This window comes from Maylandia zebra, linkage group LG9 (genome assembly GCF_041146795.1).
Source record: "Maylandia zebra isolate NMK-2024a linkage group LG9, Mzebra_GT3a, whole genome shotgun sequence".
Taxonomy (NCBI): domain Eukaryota; kingdom Metazoa; phylum Chordata; class Actinopteri; order Cichliformes; family Cichlidae; genus Maylandia; species Maylandia zebra.
This window is the reverse complement of record NC_135175.1, coordinates 37,550,107-37,570,410: the sequence shown is the minus strand read 5'-3', so window position 1 is coordinate 37,570,410 and position 20,304 is coordinate 37,550,107. Positions and strand designations below refer to the sequence as shown.

Sequence of the window (20,304 nt, the reverse complement as noted above, 5' to 3'; positions counted from 1 at the left end):
AGTGTCCAAGCATCCAGAAGTGTTTCTACACCAGCTCTAATTTCTGTTTCTTCATCGGCTGGAAGACAGAACACAGACTGGAGACTGCTCACCTAGTTAATTTAAAGCATGGAGTGGGGTTCATATCGCAGGTTTTACTCTTTACTTCTCATTTTCCACAGTTCATAACAATAATCATAAGATTCATTTTATATCATCCAAATAGAGAGAGGGGGAAATAACAGCCTCACTTCTAAACCACTGAAGAAGAAATGATCGTATTGATGAGGTTCTGTAAGCACAGTGTAGTCGATCCTGTGATCGCATTAATGTGCCATTAGTATGCAGCATCTCCGTGTCTCAGTCTTTAGGTGGGACTTGCTGTGATGGAGGTGATGAACCCACTAACTCTGCTCATATGAGTGAGATCCAGCCAGGTTTCTGCTGCCGACCAATGTTTGTCTCATCGTCAGTGGGGCTGTCCGTAGATATTTGAGCCTCTGTGGATCCGAGAAAATCCAAATTTGTTTTTTGTCTGCTGTACAATCTTTGGAAATGGTTCCAAGAAATCACTCAAAGCGAACCCCGTCCGCAGCCTTAAAGCCGGGGCCTTCAGGAACAGTTTTTCCTTAATCCTATCTGTGGTTTCACCTAGGGCTGCTCAATTAATCTAATTTTAATCACGATTACAATCTGGGCTTTCAACGATCATTAAAAATTATTAGCACCTCCCTCATACTTTACTCTCGCGCTGCTCCGTGTGGCAAATCGAGCGCACCTCTGTGCATTTAAGAGGACCCGAGGGAAGCTCGGAAAGCTAAGCAGAAGTTATTTGGAGAGGAGAGTGACTGCCGTTGGTTGAAAAGAGAGGTAAAAAAAAAACTTCAGTGGTGTGGAAACATGGGTTCGCGGAGTCAGACGTGGATCAAGTAGACATAGTGTGTAAACTTTGCTACAGTGTAGCTGCACCACAGAGCAACACTGCAAAGTTCACTAAACATAGATGTTTACATTTTTCATTTATATTTTATATTGCAAACATTTGCACTGTTCAGTATTTGCACACTATTTTATATTATTTTTTAAAGTCATTATTCAATACATTGTTATTGTTAACCCTTTAAAGCAGGTCAGAGCGGCATGCTCCGTTTTGTGTAACTATTTTTGAATCCCTGTAGAACCGGAACCATGTAAGCTAGCACAATAATTTTTTTTGCATATGAAACCAGAGGAATTGTACTTACATCTTATGCCATCAGCTTGTCCTCGGTCACGGTTTCCTTCCACATAAAGCTTTGCAGAAATTGCATAAAAAGCGCTTGCAGGAACAAAAACATAATATTCCAGAAACACGCTTTGCCGATCTGATCAGCTGTTCGTAACACTTCCCACATTGAAACAGACGTCAGCGCGAACTATCGCATGTCCGCCATTTCCTGCCCGAAACAGGAAGTGATGTCATTTTCGTGGAAAATGTAGTTTTTTACTTGTAGGCTTCAAAAGCCTATACTGGTGTTTTTATAAGTCATGTTTGACTTTATGCTTTTCTGAATAGTTTCTGGGATGCTTAGAACTCGAATTGCACTGCTGGAAATAGTTTATTTTGATGCACCTGCTGTTTTCTTTGCAAATTTGCATCACAGGATTGTTTTTTCGTTTTTCCTGCAGTATATAAAAATTGCTGTATCTCCAAAATAAAACTATGAAGACACTCAAAATAAATTTCCTGTTGTTGTAAACTATTTTTTGCAACTTTATTGTATTTAAAGTTTTGAGGGATAAACCTCTTAAATTTCTCCAAGTAGAAATATATGTAAAAAAAAAACAAAAACGATTTTCAATTTTTTTGTAGTTTATTGCACTTTTTTGCAATGAATGTAGTTACTATGGGCTATAACAGTTGTATTGATGCATAGCAACTTGAAATGCTCCCACAAATGGCACTACAGCATGTAAAAAAATAATATAAGCTCTGGCGGACTTGGTAGGTCTTAAAGGGTTAAATAAATATCATCAAATAATCGAGATCTCAATTTCAGTGAAAATAATCGTGATTATCATTTTTGCCATAATCGAGCAGCCCTAGTTTCACCTAAGGTAACTGAGCATCTGTCTGTCTCTTTTTCAGCTTGTCTATCTGGTCGGTCTCCTGACTGCACGCTGGTCCAGTCCAAAGAAGATGACTTTGACTGGGAGCAGGGAGACACCCGAGACCGATTGGCCACCCCCTGGATCCCTGCAGGTACTGTTTGTCTTTCTGAAAGCACCGTCAGGGCCCCGCAGTCCTCCTGCAGTCCTCCTGCAGTCCTCCTGCAGCTCAAAGGTTCCCCGGGTGCTCCTCAGCACGATTCCCTCTAAGCTGAGCGCATGACTGCTGACAGTGTCTCCACATGCAGAAAATCAGCGAAATAAAATAAATACATGTATTTACTTTAATTCCAATTCAGGCTGTATTTTTTTTTTGTGCGCAGCGCAGATTTTCTGTGTGGGAACACCATGTCAGCAGTGTGCAATTGCTCATGCGCTCAGCTTAGAGGGAACATTGCTCCTCAGGGAACCTTTCTGGGTCTCCTGAAGCTGGGTCTTGGTGGTGCATGCATGTCTTCCTCTGACTCTTAAAAACCCTGAAGTACGTTTGTGTTGTGACACACATACATTGGTCATCAGCATATCTTTGCCTCTGCGGTTCTGCTGTTGCTCATTTAATCAATCCTGTGCTCGATGAGCCGAGGCTTATAAGTACTTACTGTTTACAACAAGGTGCAATCCTCTGGGTATGTCGTTAAACAGCTCGAAGAGATGCTTGAGTCTGAAAACAAACTCTGGACTACTGAAAGCAGGAACGCCGCTCTAAATGGGAAATGGCTGCATCAACCAGGTGCAAGCCTGATCCAATCACAGAGCGCCAGACCGAGCTGTGTACGCATCAGTCTACAACCAAGCCCCCAACCCTTTGTCAGACACACGGGCTTCACACCAACGCCCCTATAAATGGCATGTTTATGCTCTGCATGCCTAATGGCGTTACCTGTCACTGCGTGCCACACACCTGTAACACGGTCAGTTAGGCTAACCTCGGTCGTGACCGTAATTCGTCCCGAGCAGCCGAGGACGGCAGTCGTAACCAGACAGAGAGGGAGTGTTCTCCCTATAATCAACTATTGTACAGGTCCTTAAACACAGCACTGCAGCGCTTTGCACCTGAAGGCAGCACTGAGGGAAAAGCTGCTGCAGCCTTCCTTTTGTCTGCTATTGACCTGCCACTGTGTGTGTGTGTGTGTGTGTGTGTGTGTGTGTGTGTGTGTGTGTGTGTGTGTGTGTGTGTGTGTGTGTGAGCGAGCCGCCATTTGTCACATGCTCACAGAGGTTACCCTGCTGACGAATGAGAATGCAGCACTCTTAAATCACAGAGCCAATCACGTGAGAGACAGGCTGACCGAGGACACACAGAAAGGAGGTGGTTACTGTCCTGTTTAATGTGAGTTATAGAGGAGGTGGAGGAGGAGGAGGCGGGAGGAGAGTTTGTCACCTTTACTCTTTTCCAATAAAAGAGGGTTTTTTTGTGTTTCACTGTGTGTGTGACTAATTGCAGCCAATCCAAGCAATCAGAGAGCAAACAGCTTCTCTCCCAGTGGACACACACACACACACTCCTCCTCGCTTCGATCTCCTCCTGGCTGATGTGTGGAGCAGTGAGCAGGACAAGACAGGGCATTAAATCTAACACACCCTCCACAGCAGAGGCCAAACTCAGCCTTCTCCCAGCTGAGCTCGCTTCGGAGGAAAAACTGACCAATCTATTCAATTCAGTTTTATTTATACAGCGCCAAATCACAACTACAGTCTCCTCAACGGCGCTTTATATTGTACAGTAGACCCTACAATAATACTAGAGAGAAAAACCCAACAATCATATGACCCCCGATGAGCAGCACTTTGGCAACAGTGGGAAGGAAAAACTCCCTTTTAACAGGAAGAAACCTCTGGCAGAGCCAGGCTCGGGGAGGGGCGGGGCCATCTGCTGCGACTGGTTGGGGTGAGCCTCAGCTTCACCCGAATCTGAAGCTGAGGTTCTGTTTGGAGGTGATGGGTTCAACCAGAGACAGCTGTTATCGGGTCAGAGTTCAGAGCCGCAGTTTGTTAAAGCTGTTAATAAACCTCACTGATCTGGAGACAGTCAGTGTTAAAACATCTGGAACATGTGGAGCTTCGTGGAAGCACAGACACAAAGCAGTAACATGCAGGAGTGATCTCAGCTCGTTTGTCAATTTCAGCAGCTCACATCTGATTCTTTAAATCAAATATAATGTTTCAGGCCAACGGCAGGCGGTGCTTAATATTTATTTGATATTTGTTCTGGTGCCTTTGGGCGCATGCCTCTCTTCTGTCTGTGTCCGAGGCTGCCGAGGACCAGCGTCGCTCCACCGCCTTTACTCTAAAAACAGACACTTTATCAATGGGACTTCTGCATGTGATATCGGTGGGAGGAAAACATCCACACAGACAGCATTCTCCAGTGAAAGTGGTGGTTTAATACTGCAGACACACACACACACACAGAGCTGCAGCGAAGAATCGATTGACCAGTGATTGCAGGCTCCATTTAATGTTCTTATAAATGGTACAAGTTCAATCTAATCTGAGCCATGTAGCGCCGGCTTGCTCTCTGCTGTCAGTGTGAACAACAGTAATCTTCCCTAATACTCTTTCCTGCTGCACACACACACACACACACACACCGTCTCAGCCTCTGGACTGACTATGTTTCTTGCTCTGATTTCTTTCTGTCGTTAGCTGTTTGTTACTGCTCACGACGAGCTGATAAACTTCATCCCCTCCTCATCGTCAGCCTGTTCCAGCTGAGATTTTTAGATCATTTAACCTGATCCTGGAAAGCAACTTTGCTAATCTTTCTCTTTGGTGACTAGCACGTCTGGTCAGCTAAAAATAAACGAGTCCAGACCAGATCAGATGCTGGTAACGCCATGACATCACGGGTATATTTAGCTTCCTTACAGACCAGCTGAAGCAGCTGAGTGCAGTGAGCCAACAGTACAGTAATTATTAGTTTTGCAGGGAAAGCAGTTGAGGCAGTGGAAGATGTTCCTGAGGTTTGTTTCTAGTTTGTCAAGTTGAAAACCAGATGTTCATAAATAACAGTCTTCAGAGCCTTTCAGTGTTCCCAGTTCAGTTAGTCTGGTCCATTTCTACAACCTGTTTACTCAGTTTATTAATAGCTGGGTCAGTCAGACCTGCAGCCAACAGTGACAACAGGAATATCAGGGCGCGTTTCCAGAGCTGTGAGAAAACAGGCTTGAACCCAACAGAGTCTGGACCTGAACCCAACATAGTCTGGACCTGAACCCAACGGGGTCCAGATATGAACTCAACAGAGTCTGGACCTGAACCCAACGGGGTCCAGATATGAACCCAACAGAGTCTGGGCTTTAACCAGCTTTCTCTTGGAAATGAGGTGCACATTTCAATGAGACTTTTTACCCGTATAAATAAAGGATAATAAATACAACCCAGCAATGTCCAGTCCTGATCGCCACACGGTCTAACCTGACTAAAGGATTCTGTGAGTAAGAACAGGAGAACCATCCAGGTGAACTGTTTATTTGCACCTATGATATTATACCTCAGGGAGGACACCCCTACAGCAGAAATAAGCACTGTTTGGGTCTTTAGAGTTAATTTTCCCCATTATAACACCTGTTCACATTTCATTAAGGCTTAAACTTTATTAAGGACGTGGCTTCTCGTTTAAGGTTCATAATGAGGTCAACATAAAGATTAACTGTAAGTGATCCACATTTTGCTCTACAGGTTCATTCTGCTGTCTCTGGACAGTTTTTAATTGATTCATTTGCAGGAGGACTTTGACCCGAGTCAGAACCTTCAGATGTGGCCCACTGGTTCTTCACAGGTGCTGTGGTGGTGCTGTTTGCTGGTTCTATGAGGTTCTCCGGTCGTTGTTTATTTCTGTTTTTTGCTCCAATAAGGGTGGGGATACACACACACATGCAGTCACACACACATGCCTTTTGGTGAGTGTGTGTGTCTCTGTGGGGTTCAGGGTATATTAATATTTCTAATAGGGCTGTTATCAGCTCACTGCCAGCTGTACACAGCAAACACACACACACGCAGGGAGGCTCCAAGGCAAATATATACACTACACACACACACACTCGGTCTGTCTGTTGTGTGATAACTCCCACAATGCCTTTCTGTGTCAAAGAGACCTGGAGGTCAAAACCACTTTTTTCTCTCTGTGCGTGTGTGTTAAAAAAATACAAGCTGTTGTAAACAACACACACAGACACACACACACACACACACGAGTGTGCAGACACACAGTTTGTGGCTTTAAAGTGAATTTGAAAAGAGATTAGACACACACACACACACACAGCTGCAGGTAAACACTGTTTAAAGGTGGGTGAGAGAGAAGAGAGTTTAAAGTTTGGACTGTTTCACAAATAAATGAGAGAAAAGAAAACTCAGTGTGTGTGTGTGTGCGTGCGTGCGTGTGTGTGTGTGTGTGTTTTGGGTTAATTAGTGTGTTAAAGGGTTTATCAGCGTGTCGGCATGCAGTAGATTCACTCTTTGAACATGACTCTGTGTGTGTGTGTGTGCGTATGTGTGTGTGTGTGTGTGTGTGTGTAGTGTATAAAGCCACTATCAGCATCCTGCCAAAAGCAATTAAAGCCTCATTCAGGGAGTTTAAACACATGGAGTGACTGCAGCTGAAATCCGACCAATCAGAGGAGAGGTCACACTGACACACCAGCTCCCCATTGGCCAATTTAAGTAAATGTGGGACTGCTCCTTCAAACCTGTTGGCCGGGGATTCTGCCCGACGTTTGTGTGGATGCTTTCAGAAAGTTTAACACACATTCGCCGCCTGAAATAAACCTCTGAGAGCAGGAAACACACACACACTTCCTGCTGTGTGTGTGTGTGTGAGAGCGAGAGTAAATACGGTGCAGCTGCCTCTCCTCACGTCTCGGTACAGCTCGGGTAATAGAATTACTGCCTCCATCTGCGCGCGTGTGTGAGCTGGGTGTGAGGTGATTGGTTTACAGATGGTAGGGGTCGTATATTATTGGCCCACAGGTGAGAGGGGGCGGGAGGTTAACGAGCAGAAGAAACGCCAGGACACGAACGGGGGCTGTGTGTGTTTGTTTCTCTTTCTGCCTATGGTCTGATTGGACGATAGCGAGAAAGAGGAGGCGGAGCTGTGTCTCAGGTGCAGAGAGTTTGAAGCGCTCGCTCGGGCCTTTGAGAACGTGATGAAGATCAAGTTTGGCCGAGTGTTCGATCCGAGCGCCTCCACCTCCTGCAGCTCTGATTGGTCGGTTTGGTGTTCACTCACTGATTAGCAGCAGCGTTTTCTAGCACCACCACAACATGCCTCATTCACACTTTCATACAAATACTAACATTCACACTCCCATGAATGCATCAGCAGTAACTCAGGGTTCAGTGTCTTGCTTGAGGACTCTTTGGCCTGGAGCAGCCAGGGTTTGAACCGCCGACTGGTAGACGATGTACCTCCTGAGCCACACCCACCCGTGTCTTTCTCCACCCATAACCTGCACCTAAACGCAGACAAACAGAGCAGACCCCAGCCTTGCTCACAGGATCAGACCCTGAGCCGGGCCCCTTGGGCCCACTCACACCTCATACCTGAAATCTTTCTCTGCTGAATCACACACTGCTGTTTGCCCTGCAGCATGCCTCAGTTACTACAGAAACAGCAGACACACACAGCACATGCGTGTGTTTACCCTGACACACCTACAACTACACACACACAGATGTGTGACCAAAGAAGTCAGAATAATCCCTAGGAGCTCCACAGACACGTCCACACATCAGCGACGTCATTCACCTTTGAATGAAGGTGTTTCAGTGCTCACATGTATCAGCTGACAGCACGCTGACACATGTGACCATTTCACAGTCCGAGCTCTGACTCTGGGTTTTTCAGGCTATGACGTGCCGGGAACTGTGACACAGTTAATTCTGCAGAGTGGCAAAAAACAAACACAACAAACTGCTGTCATCATTTTACAGAAACAAAGAAACATGGCATTACATGACTGTAACACAGAGACGTCCAGGTCACACAGGAAACGACCATAATCCAATCATTCTGCCTCATTTCTGCTCTGCTCTACTGACTCTTTGATGTTTGAAAAATGTCCTTCAGAAAGTGATGATGAGGATGATGATGATGGTGAAGATGGTGATGGTGATGAAGATGGTGATGATGAAGATGATGGTGAAGATTGTGATGAAGATGGTGATGATGAAGATGGTGATGATGATGGTGAAGATGATGATGAAGATGGTGAAGATGATGATGATGATGATGATGATGGTGAAGATGATGGTGATAATGGTGATGATGATGGTGATGATGATGATGATGATGGTGGTGAAGATGATGATGATGATGGTGAAGATGATGATGGTGAAGATGAAGGTGATGATGGTGATGGTGGTGATGGTGGTGGATTGTGTTCATGTGTGACTGATGGTTTGAATGTATTATGTCAGTATTTTATGATTATATCTGAAATGAAATCAGAAAAACAAAGTGAGTCTTTTAACACCAGGAAACTGAAAACCTCATCCTGAAAACAGCTCTGATGTTTGTCAGGAAGACAAATGGGGTCTTCTAATTGGCTGTAGATGAAGGTTCAGTCAGCTGTTGGGCCGTGTTAAACATGGAGTGAGGCGCGAGCTGTGAGACAAACACTAATCAGCCGCAGACGCACAAATGGCTGATTTGAGAATAAACTCATCACAGCTTTTGTTCTCACTTGCTCTTCATCAGTCTGGATTGTTCTTGCTCCTTCCTCCTCCTTCTCCTTCTCCTCTTCGTCCTCCTCTTCCTTCCGTGATTAAACCTCATGTTTTTCTAATCGATTCTCCTCAAGGTCCATTGATCCACTGACACATGCACACACATTAAAACGCTCTGGTAACCAGGAAATGAAATCAAACACGAGTCTACGCTCAGGTTAAAATAGTCTCTGTGAGGAAATCATCGTTTGAAGGTTGATCAACTTTCCCAGGAAAATGCTCTGAAAGATGGGGAAGCTACAGAGTGGCATGTGGCCACAAAGCTTTTTGTGTGTGAAACATCCAAACACACACTCAGATACCTGCTGATGTCATTCACATGGAGCTCCGCCTTCTTGGACGCTCTGTTACTACAGTGACCTCACAGCAGCCATATTATTGGTCACATGATATCATTAAAAGGCTCCAACAACACACCAAAGCTCCAGCTCAGGTGAAGCTAGCCGAAAGCTGTCACCATCCACCTGTCAAAGAGGCCACGCCCCTAATAATGCAAACGTTAAGCCTACATGTGTAATGAAGTGGCATCATCAGGCTGTGAACATGTTTATGTGAATGTGGAGTCAGTGGTACGAATCAGAACTGCAGCTTTAGCTTTTTAGTTACAAATAAGTGAAAAGTCATTAAATGTGGTTTCTTTATCGAGTCTTTATTTGTCCCAAATAAGCAAAGAAAATGTTTGACGGCTCCACAGTGACCCCACCTCACCAAACCATCAAGCGATCAATCAGAAAGTCATCTGCAGATGAAGCGATGGCAACATTGAAGCGATACAACATAACTGACAGCTGACTGAAGGAGTACTGCAGTACAGTTACCATAGAGACGCCCTTCAACCCGCACACACGCTCGCTGTAAGACGACCGATTTAAATTTCATAGAAACTTTGCAGAAAGATGAAGGGAAGTGAAAGCAGTGAGCTCGGGAGATTGACAGCTGTAGTCGTGACACGGAGATGTGAAGACACAATAATGAGAGCGCGCGCACACACACACACACAGAGGAAGAGGGTGCATTCAGAGTTACTGAGCTTTAACGCAAACGTCGCGCTTTTATTCTGAAGTCTTCCAATTACAGATTTCCACTGTCGACAAAATGAGCCATTTGTTCTCACACACACACAGATCAATTATGGATTTACTGATTTATTACACTAACGAGCACCGTTTATTTTCTTATCTCCTCTTGTCAGTGATGATTTCCTGTTGTTTATTTTTTTATTTTTTTATTTTTGTGTCCTGTCTGGCACTGTAGCAATCAGAATTATTATCTGAAGGCCAAGAAAAATACCCAACAGATTTACTTTCCAAAGTGGGCCTTTTGCTATACTGGCCCACTTGATTCTCATTGTTTATTTGATCTTTATTAGTTATTTTTATTCTAAGTTATTGTAATCAGGCCAGACTGGACTCGGGGACGGGAAAGAAAAAAAGAAGAAAAGTTCGGAAGAAAGTTAACAGAAGGAGAGGGAAAGAAAACGGAGAAATAAGATAGAGAGAAAAGACAATGAAAATCTGCTTCATCACCTTTGTCTCTTTTTTTTCCCCTCTTTATCTTTTCCTGGATCACCTGTTGAGACAAAAAGAAAACAAGCAGAAGAAAACGAGAGCAATACAATAAACAACGTCATGATGATCTATGGGAATATAACAGTAAATATTAAATATTAAACATTATTATGCAGCACATAAGATCGACAGCGCACAGTGTGCTTTGAGGTAGGAGCCAAAAAGGGTGTAGTTTGTGTGTGTGTGATCACCCGTGTGTACACCTGTGCGCATGGATGCGCTTGTTTTTAAAAGGTTCCTTCATGTAATGATCTGTTAGAGGGTGTGGGGGGGCCACAGCCCCGTCCTCCAGGGCATGAAGCAGGTATGGAGGAGATCCAGACTCCAGACATCCAGAGGCCCCCAGAACACAAGAGACCAAGGACGACCAACAGAGGGGCAGCCGCGCCACTGTCCCAGTAAGAGCTGAGGAGAGTCCCAGATGAGGGCTCACTCAGCAGCTGCGGAGCAGAAGCCAGGGGGAGTTGCAGTGACGTGCCCGGGGGCTCCGCCGGCAGCCAGCTGCTCCAGAGTGACTAAGCCCCAGGCCGAGAGAACGAGGGCACCCCACCCCCAAAGTGGCCCGAGCGAGCCCCAGGCTCCAGGCCCCGATAAGCAGCCACCAAGGAGTGAGCCGGTGTGTACCTGGACGCCCATCAACGGACACAAAGACCCACCAACGCACCGATGTCTGAAGGCGTCTGCCACCGGCAGGGGAAGTGGTGGGGGGAGATAGGCCTCCTTATCTTGGAGGGCCTGAGATGTCCCCAGAGCGATGGCGTCTGACACCCAACCTGACATATAGACACAGACAAACAGGCACACACACATACAAACATCCATTCCCACCCTCATGCTCTCATATGCACTTACTCCACACTCAACCAACGTGGAGACAGACATAAAGAGACGCTGTACACACGATCACACTCCCCAAGCGTACTCTACAAACCGGGTCTAGGTACCCTTGCCCCTGGAGGGGGGAACTGCACCCAGACCCAGGTGGTGTTACCCTTTTCCCTGGGGTGGGGAGAAGCAGACCGCCCCGACTCCGCAGCAGCAGGGAGGCCCCACACTCCAGATCCCAGTTGGACGGCCAACTCCCCCTCCCAGCCCCCCTGCTCCAGCAGGCCGCAGAGAACGGGGGTGAGAGAAGACTCCAAACCTCCCTCCGCCCGCTCATATGTAGTGTTGATGCATGTGTGTTCTAAGGTGCATTTAAAACCCAGGAGGGCATGGAGCTACCTGCCAGAGAGCAGCAGGTAAGCGCATAGCCCCTCCTGCTAGCCCTCAATGTCTACGTGTATTTAAAATTGAGAGGTGGGCAACGACGCCAGGGGTGAGGTGTACACCCTGATGGTAATTTGGAGTCCGTGTAGCGTGCCCACCCCCAAGGTCCTATATGTATGTGTTATGAGAGTGTGAGTAATGTGAATGTCTAAGTTGTGGGATAAAATTGAGGCAGAGGCAGCCAGAAGGGGACAGAGGGGGGAGGCATCCCCCCCCCCCCCCCCCCCCCCCCTGCACCCTGGTGACACACCTTTACCCCAAGGCCCTGCATGTGTGGGTGATTGTGGTGGAGCGGGAAGAGGGAGGCAGCTGGAGATAGGGAAGGAAAGAAGGGAGGGGCAAGTGACCCCTCCCTGGGGCCAGCTCCCCCGCTGACCCAAGTAGGCACCCCCATACTCCGCAACCCACCAGGGAAAGGGGGCCCAGACCCATCCGGACCGGGGCCCAGTACAGCAGCGCCGCCTGGCCCACAGAGCCCGGGACAGCCCACCTGACCCCACCACAGAGAAAACTGCACCCACCCTGTCATCCACTCATCTTCCAGACTACACGAGACAATAGACGCCCAGGCTGAGATCTTCCTCCATCTCTCCTGTATCTCCCCCTGCTGCAGAGAGTTCCTGAAGAGAGGAGAGCTCCTGCAAGATGTAACAACCTCCCCCACCAGTTGAAGAGCCCCCTAGGTGGCTCGATGCACTGGCGGCACCCTGCGCCAGGGCTGGGCCCCCATACACCCACCTGCCCACAACCCCGGCAACACACAAACCAGGATCCAAGCCCCCGAGACCCAGCCAGGGCCCCAGCCCAGAGTCCGGCCCGTCCCGGACCCACCCCGGGGCAGCCAGGCTACTAGGTCAGTAACCCACATCCGTCAGCACAGACCCTCCCCTAGCCCCGCTGTACGCAGCCACGAGGAAACTGTCACCTAAGAGCCAACAGAGCCCTTAATAGGCCATGACCGCTACCCCAGGTTGAGCCCTCCAAGGAAGATGCTCCTAGGGAACTCCCCGACGCCCTAAGCCTGTCCCTACCCCCACACCAATCACAACAGCAAAGGTGGGACCAAACTATGACCCCCCCCACCCCCGCTAAGTGATGGAGCTGATCAAAGGAGCCCAGAGCAATTGATCTGATGTGGTGGCAGAGGCTGTATCAAGACTAATGTAATCTAATAGATAATTTCTATATTGGTTAGAATTAAGATTATATTTATTTTTCCAGTTCATGAGGACTGTTTTCTTGGCTATGCATAGGGCAGTGAAAACCATATGGGCGATATTCTTTTCTGAAGTGACATTATCTAAGCTGCCCAACAAACACACTAAGGGGGAAGTTGGAATGTTACATTTCAGACACTTTGATAAGTCTTCACATATCTCGCGCCAGAACTTCTGAACTGGTGGACAGAACCAAAGAGCGTGGATATAATTGTCCGGTGAATTGGTTTGGCAGTGTGAGCAGTTGTTGGTAGACGTAAAGCCCATCTTGAACATCCGATGACCTGTATAGTGCACTCTGTGTAATATTTTGTATTGAGTTAATTGAAGACTGGGATTTCTGATTAGATGAAAGGTTTTTAAGCAAATCTGAGACCAGAAGTTTAGGTCTAAGTTAACTGATAAATCCGCTTCCCATTTTGCAATAGGAAGTGATATTGATTCATCTGTTTTAGAAAGCATTCTGTAAATTTTGGAAAGTAATTTTGGGGGTTTATGAGTAAGAAATTGTTCCACACTTTGTGGTGTTTGTAGTTCAACTTGACCCGGTTTGAATTTCTTTTTTACTATGGATTTAATTTGTTGATATTCTAAAAATCTTTTCTTGTTGATCCCATATTGTGTAACTAGTCCGTCAAATGAAATAAATTCTGTTCCTTCTAGTATATGTTCTAAATATTTGATTCCTTTATCACTCCAATCTGAAAAGTTTATCATATTATTGTTTTGTAATATGTCAGGGTTGTTCCAGATAGGTGTACGTTTGCATGGGATTAATGAAGACGCCGTCAATTTTAGAAACTCCCACCATGCTGTCAGAGAAGAGCTGATGTTGATGCTTTTAAAGCATTCATGTCGTTGGATGTTTGAGCTGATAAATGGTAGGTCTGAGATCTCTAGATTATTGCAAAGTGCTTGTTCTACATCTAGCCAAGGTTCATCTAAGAGGGTGTGTTTTAGCCATCCTGAGATAAACTGAAGCCTGTTGGCTAAGAAGTAGTGCTGAAAGTTAGGCAGTTCTAGTCCTCCTCTATCCTTGGTCTTTTGTAGTGTTTTTAAGCTTATACGTGGGGGTTTATTTTTCCAAAGGAATTTGGACATACATGAATCTAGAGATCTGAACCAATCTTGTGGCGGTTTAGTTGGGATCATTGAGAATAAATAATTTATTTTTGGTAAGACCATCATTTTTATAGCGGCAATCCTTCCCATGAGTGATATGGGTAGACATTTCCATCTAGCCAGATCATCTTCTACCTTCTTTAAAAGTGGGATATGGTTTAATTTAGTTAGATCTGCAAGCTTGGGAGAAACATTAATACCTAAATATTTTATATTTCCCGATTGCAGTGGTGTAGAAGAGGAATTATGGAGGGAGCAATTAATCGGTAGGACTGTAGATTTTGACCAGTTAATTGAGTAATCTGATATTCTTGCAAAAGAGTTTATCAATTCAATCACCCCAGAGACATTGGTTTGTGAATTTTGGAGAAAGAGTAACACATCATCCGCATAAAGGCTGATTTTATGTTCCACGTTCTTGCATTTTATGCCCTTAATTACTGAATTCTGTCTAATTGCTGCTGCTAGTGGTTCAATAAAAATTGCAAACAGTGAAGGGGAGAGTGGGCATCCCTGCCTGGTGCCCCTCAAGAGACAGAAGCTGGAGGATGTCTGGTCATTTGTTCTGACACAAGCTGTTGGGGAATTATATAATATTTTTAACCAGTTTATGAAAGACGATCCAAAACAAATTTGTGTAAAGTTGCAAATAGAAATTTCCAGTTAACTCTGTCAAATGCTTTTTCTGCGTCTAAAGAGAATATTGTAGTTTCTAGGTTTTTACTGTATGAGTAGTCTATCAAATTAAGTAATCTGCGTGTATTTGTTGATGAGTGCCTACCTTTTATGAAACCAGTTTGGTCAGGATGAATTAAGGGCGGGGGGTTATTTTCTCCAGTCTCTTCGAGAGAGCTTTGCAGATTATTTTAAGGTCTACATTTATAAGGGATATTGGATGATAGCTTGAGGCATATACAGGGTCTTTGCCTGGTTTTAGCAGGAGATTAATGTTTGCAGAATTCATATTTGATGGAAGTCTGCCCTTTTCTTTGATTTCCAACAACGTTCTGTAGAAAACTGGTGCTAGAATCGACCAGAATTCTTTGTAGAATTCTGCAGGAAAGCCGTCTGGACCTGGAGCCTTATTATTGTGCATACTTATCAGGGCTTCCTGGAGTTCGCCTGGTGTCAGTGGTGAATCCAGTGCCATTGCTTGAGAGTCTAATAATTTTGGGAGAGTTATGTTGTCTAAAAACTGATCAATTTTGGTTTTAGATGGGTTTATTTGTGGTGAATACAACGTTTTATAGAAATCCCTGAAAATGTTGTTTATTTGTATCGGTTCATATATTGTGTTCCCAGATGAGTCTTGAACAGCACATATAGTTGTTTTTTCTTTATTTATTTTTAGCTGGTTTGCTAGAAATTGACCGGATTTATTACCATGTTCATAATTTTGTAAGTGTAGTCTCTGTACTAAGAATTTTGTTTTTTTATCAATTATCTCATTTAATTCTAGTTTTGTTTTGCGTATTTTGTTCAATGTTTCCTGATCTTGGTGGGACGCGTAGGCTTCTTCTAGTGATTTGATGGTTTTTTCTAATTCCTGAATATTTTTGTTTTCTTTTTTCTTTTTATGTGATGAGAAAGAAATTATTTTACCTCTCATCACAGTTTTCCCTGCTTCCCATAGAACAGAAGCTGATGTTCCGGGAGTGTCATTATAGTCTAAATATGAAGTCCACTCTTTTTTAAAATATTTAATAAAGTCTTCATCTTTAAGCAGTGATGTATTAAATCTCCAGTTGTTACATGGTGTAGTATTATTCTTGTGCATTAGTGTTAAAGCTACAGGAGCATGATTGCTGACAGCTATAGGGTGAATCTCAGTGTGTGAGATGTCACTCAGCAGTGAGCTGCTGACCAAAAAATAATCCAGACGAGAGTAGGAGTGATGGACATGTGAGAAAAAAGTATATTCCTTACTGGTGGGGTCAAATCAAATCAAATCAAATCACTTTTATTGTCACATCACATGTGCAGGAACATTGGTACAGCATATGTGAGTGAAATTCTTGTGTACGAGCTTCACAAGCAACAGAGTTGTGCAAAATACAATAATGTAAACAAGCAAAATACAAGAATGGCTACATCTGAAACTAATAAATATATGTACAATATATAATAGTATATGCATTTCTGGATGTGTATACTAAATATTTTTCTACGTGTGTGTGTGTGTGTGTGTGTGTGTATACACATATTTTACAAATTAAATAGAGTAAACAATAAATAAAATATATAAAAATATACAGAGTGAGACATGTGCAAAACAGTGGCATTACTGTACAGTATGGAGTGCATAATGTTAAAGTTCCAGTAGTGAAGCTGAGGTGTCTATGAAGTGTTCAGCAGTCTGATGGCCTGATGGAAGAAGCTGTCTCTCAGTCTGCTGGTTCGGGACCGGATGCTGCAGAACCTCCTTCCTGATGGAAGTAGTCTGAACAGTTTATGGCTGGGGTGACTGGAGTCCTTGATGATCCTCCCCGCTTTCCTCAGGCACCGCTTCCTGTAGATGTCTTGGAGGGAGGGAAGCTCACCTCCAATTATCCGTTCAGAGCACCGCACTACTCGCTGGAGAGCTTTGCAGTTGTAGGCGGTGCTGTTGCCATACCAGGTGGTGATGCATCCAGTGAGGATGCTCTCAATGGCACAGTGATAGAAGGTCCTGAGGATGCGGGGGCTCATGCCGAATCTTTTCAGTCTCCTGAGAAAGAAGAGGCGCTGCTGCGCCTTCTTCACTGTTTTGTTTGTGTGTACTGACCACGTAAGATCCTCAGCCAGATGTACACCAAGGAACCGGAAGCTGCTCACTCTCTCCACAGCAGCGCCGTTGATGGTGATGGGGGTGTGTACTTCTCTGCACCTCCGGAAGTCCACTATCAACTCCTTTGTCTTTGCGACGTTGAGGGTGAGATGGTTGTCTTGACACCAGTGGGTCAGGGCGCTGACCTCCTCCCTGTAAGCCGTCTCATCACCGTTGGTGATAAGACCCACCACTGTAGTGTCGTCCGCAAACTTCACAATGATGTTGGAGCTGTTAGTGGCCGTGCAGTCGTAGGTGTAGAGTGAGTACAGGAGAGGGCTCAGTACACATCCCTGTGGAGCACCAGTGTTCAGTGTGACGGGGGATGAGGTGATGCTGCCCAGTCTGACCACTTGGCGTCTATCAGACAGGAAGCTAAGGATCCAGCTGCAGAGGGAGCTGCTCAGTCCTAGATCCTGCAGTTTCCTGTCCAGCTTCGAGGGAACGATGGTATTGAATGCTGAGCTGTAATCTACAAACAGCATTCTCACATACGTGTCTCTCTTCTCCAGGTGTGACAGGGCAGTGTGTAGTGTCAGGGCTATGGCATCATCAGTGGACCTGTTGTGGCGGTATGCGAACTGTAGAGGGTCCAGTGAGTCGGGTAGTGCAGAGCAGATGAAGTCCCTGACCAGCTTCTCGAAGCATTTGCTCACGATGGGGGTCAGGGCTACAGGTCGCCAGTCGTTCAATGAGGAGATGGTGGAGGATTTGGGTACAGGGACGATGGTGGCCATTTTGAAGCAGGCTGGGACTACAGACAGAGAGAGGGAAAGGTTGAAGATGTGTGTGAACACTCCAGCCAGCTGAGCCGCGCATGACTTGAGGACGCGGCCGGGAATCCCGTCCAGACCAGTAGCTTTGCGTGCGTTCACCTTCCTGAAGCACTTCCGCACATCCTCCTCAGACACAGTGTGCGCACTGACGTCATCCGCGGTGCGCACACTGTCCGGTCTCGTGGTGTTCGCTGTGTCGAATCTAGCGTAGAATACGTTTAGATCCTCACACAGAGAGGCCGTGGTCTGCGGTGTGCTGGTTTTCCCTCTAAAGTCTGTGATCGTGTTTAGTCCCTGCCACATACTCCAAGGGTTGTCAAACTGTTGCTCCACCCTGTCCCTGTACTCACGTTTGGCTGCTTTGATCGTCTTCCGGAGTTGGTAATGTGCGTGTTTGTAGTCCGATGTGTTCGCGGAGGCAAAGGCGGTGTTCCGTGCCGCCAGTGCCGCGCGAACATCTCCGTTAATCCAGGGTTTTTGATTTGGGAAGGATTTAACTGTTCTGGATGGGACGACATCTTCCACGCATTTCCTGATAAATCCGCAGACTGAGTCTGTGTACTCGTTAATGTCCCTAGCAGCCACGTGAAACATTTCCCAGTCCGCGTGATCAAAACAGTCCCGCAGCGCAGACTCCGATTGGTCCGTCCAACAGTGCACCGCCCTCCGGGTTGGAGCTTCCTGTTTCAGCTTCTGCCTGTAGGCGGGCAGGAGCAGGATGGAGCGGTGATCTGATTGGCCGAATGGGGCGCGGGGGAGGGCTTTGTACGCATCCCGGAAAGAGGTGTAGCAGTGGTCGAGTAGCCGATTTCCACGAGTGTTAAAGTGGATGTGTTGGTGGAGTTTGAGTGAGACTTTCTTCAGGTTTCCCTTATTAAAGTCTCCGGCTGTGATAAACGCTGCCTCTGGGTGTGCGGTTTCCTCGCTGCTGATCGCGCTGTACAGTTCCCTGAGTGCACGGTCAGTGTCGGCTTGTGGGGGAATGTAAACAGCCGTAATAATCACTGCTGTAAATTCCCTCGGTAGCCAGAATGGCCGGCACTTAATCATCAGGTACTCCAGGTCCGGTGAGCAGAAGGATTTGACCGGGTGCACGTTTGCATAATCACACCAGCTGTTGTTGATCATGAAACACACACCACCGCCTCTGCTTTTCCCAGTAAGATCCTGTGACCTGTCCGCGCGATGCACGGAGAACCCCGGTAGTTGTATTGCGGAGTCTGGTACCTTGTCCGATAGCCAGGTTTCTGTGAGGCAGATCACGCAGCAGTCCCGCATCTCTCGCTGGAATGAGATCCGTGCCCGAAGCTCGCACAGCTTGTTCTCCAGAGACTGCACATTAGCCAGTAATAAACTGGGTAACGGTGGTCTGTTAGTGCGCCGTCTCAGTCGAACCAGAACGCCAGATCTTCTCCCTCTGCGTCGGCGTTTGCGGCCTCCAGGGCCAGAGAACAAAGGCGTCTCAGGTGAGATGAATGGGGGGTCTGCGAACGGAGCGTCCGTGTTGCAAAACTTGAACTCCGGAAAGTTATAAGAAAGTCGGTCTTTTATGTCCAGTAAGGTTTGTCGGTCGTACACAAGGAGACATGTGCTACTCGCGAAAAAATGAAGGAAAAGTAAAATTAAACACAGAAAAAAGCTGTTGCTTGGGGGAGCTCGCGACGAGGCTGCCATACTCGGCGCCATCTTGACTGGGGTGAAGGGAGCGCCATGCATCGCAAAGACCAAAGTCGCTCATATACTGTTTGATTATATTTGTGGACTGCCAATTACGCTGAGTTCCTGCTGTATGGAGCCTATCCATGTCTTCATTTAATCCAAGTAGTCCAAGGTTGAGGTTGCCTCCAAGAACAAGTGTGCCATCTAAGTGTTCAGAGAGTGCACTGAAAAAACCGTGAAAGAATGAGGGATCATCAACATTTGGACCATATATACTTGCAATACATAGCTTTTTATCAAGTATAGATAGTTTAATGATTAAGAATCTGCCCTCTGGATCTATAACTGTATCGAGTACTGTGAAATTAATATTTTTATGTATTAAAATTGCTACTCCCCTTTGTCTAGAATTATAACAAGCTGAGAACACATTGGGAAACTCAGGTGTTTTAAGTTCATTCGAACCTCTAAGAGGTCTGTGGGTCTCTTGTAAAAGGACAACATATGCCTGTAGTTTTTTGAGTTGGTTAAATATTTTTAACCTCTTTTCTCTGGAGCCAGCTCCATTTATATTCCATGTAATGAACCTCAGTGCACCCATAGATGTGTGTGTATAACTAGGGATGTACGCTGTGTGTGTCGCTTAGACAGGTGGAAAGAATACATCACTTGTTCATAAATAAAGAGAAGGAGAGAGAGAAAAAATGTGTGGCGAGATGCTCCCTGAGTCTGACTATGTGTGTGCATATTTACTAATATGAGTACGCTTGGCTTAAGTGTGTGTATCCTGTAGGTCTGTGTGCACTGTCTGACTGATGTAAATGTGCTGCCGTTGAGCGCGTGATTGTGCGTGATCGTGCTGTGCGTATAATGTCGAAATAAAGGATGTTGTTTGTGGATGAGTCTGGAAGCAGGTGATCGAAGCAGTGAAAGAAAGTAAAAAAGAAAGAAACCAAGGACAAGGGTGAGCAGCATAAAAAGAAGAGGGGGAAAAAGAGAGAAAAAAAATTAGAAGGAAAAAAAAACCC

At 45.8% G+C, this 20,304-nt stretch overlaps 1 protein-coding gene across 11 annotated transcripts in view; it reads left to right on the top strand.

The window, feature by feature from the left end:
* The window catches only part of LOC101480758 (receptor-type tyrosine-protein phosphatase mu), a 222,954-nt gene that overhangs the window by 38,497 nt on the left and 164,153 nt on the right, over positions 1–20,304 (top strand). For all 11 annotated transcript variants that reach the window (XM_024803717.2, XM_024803716.2, XM_024803718.2 and 8 more), the window contains exon 2: positions 2,108–2,221. In XM_024803717.2, the coding sequence (XP_024659485.1) occupies positions 2,108–2,221 (114 nt within the window). The remainder of the gene's footprint in view (positions 1–2,107; positions 2,222–20,304) is intronic.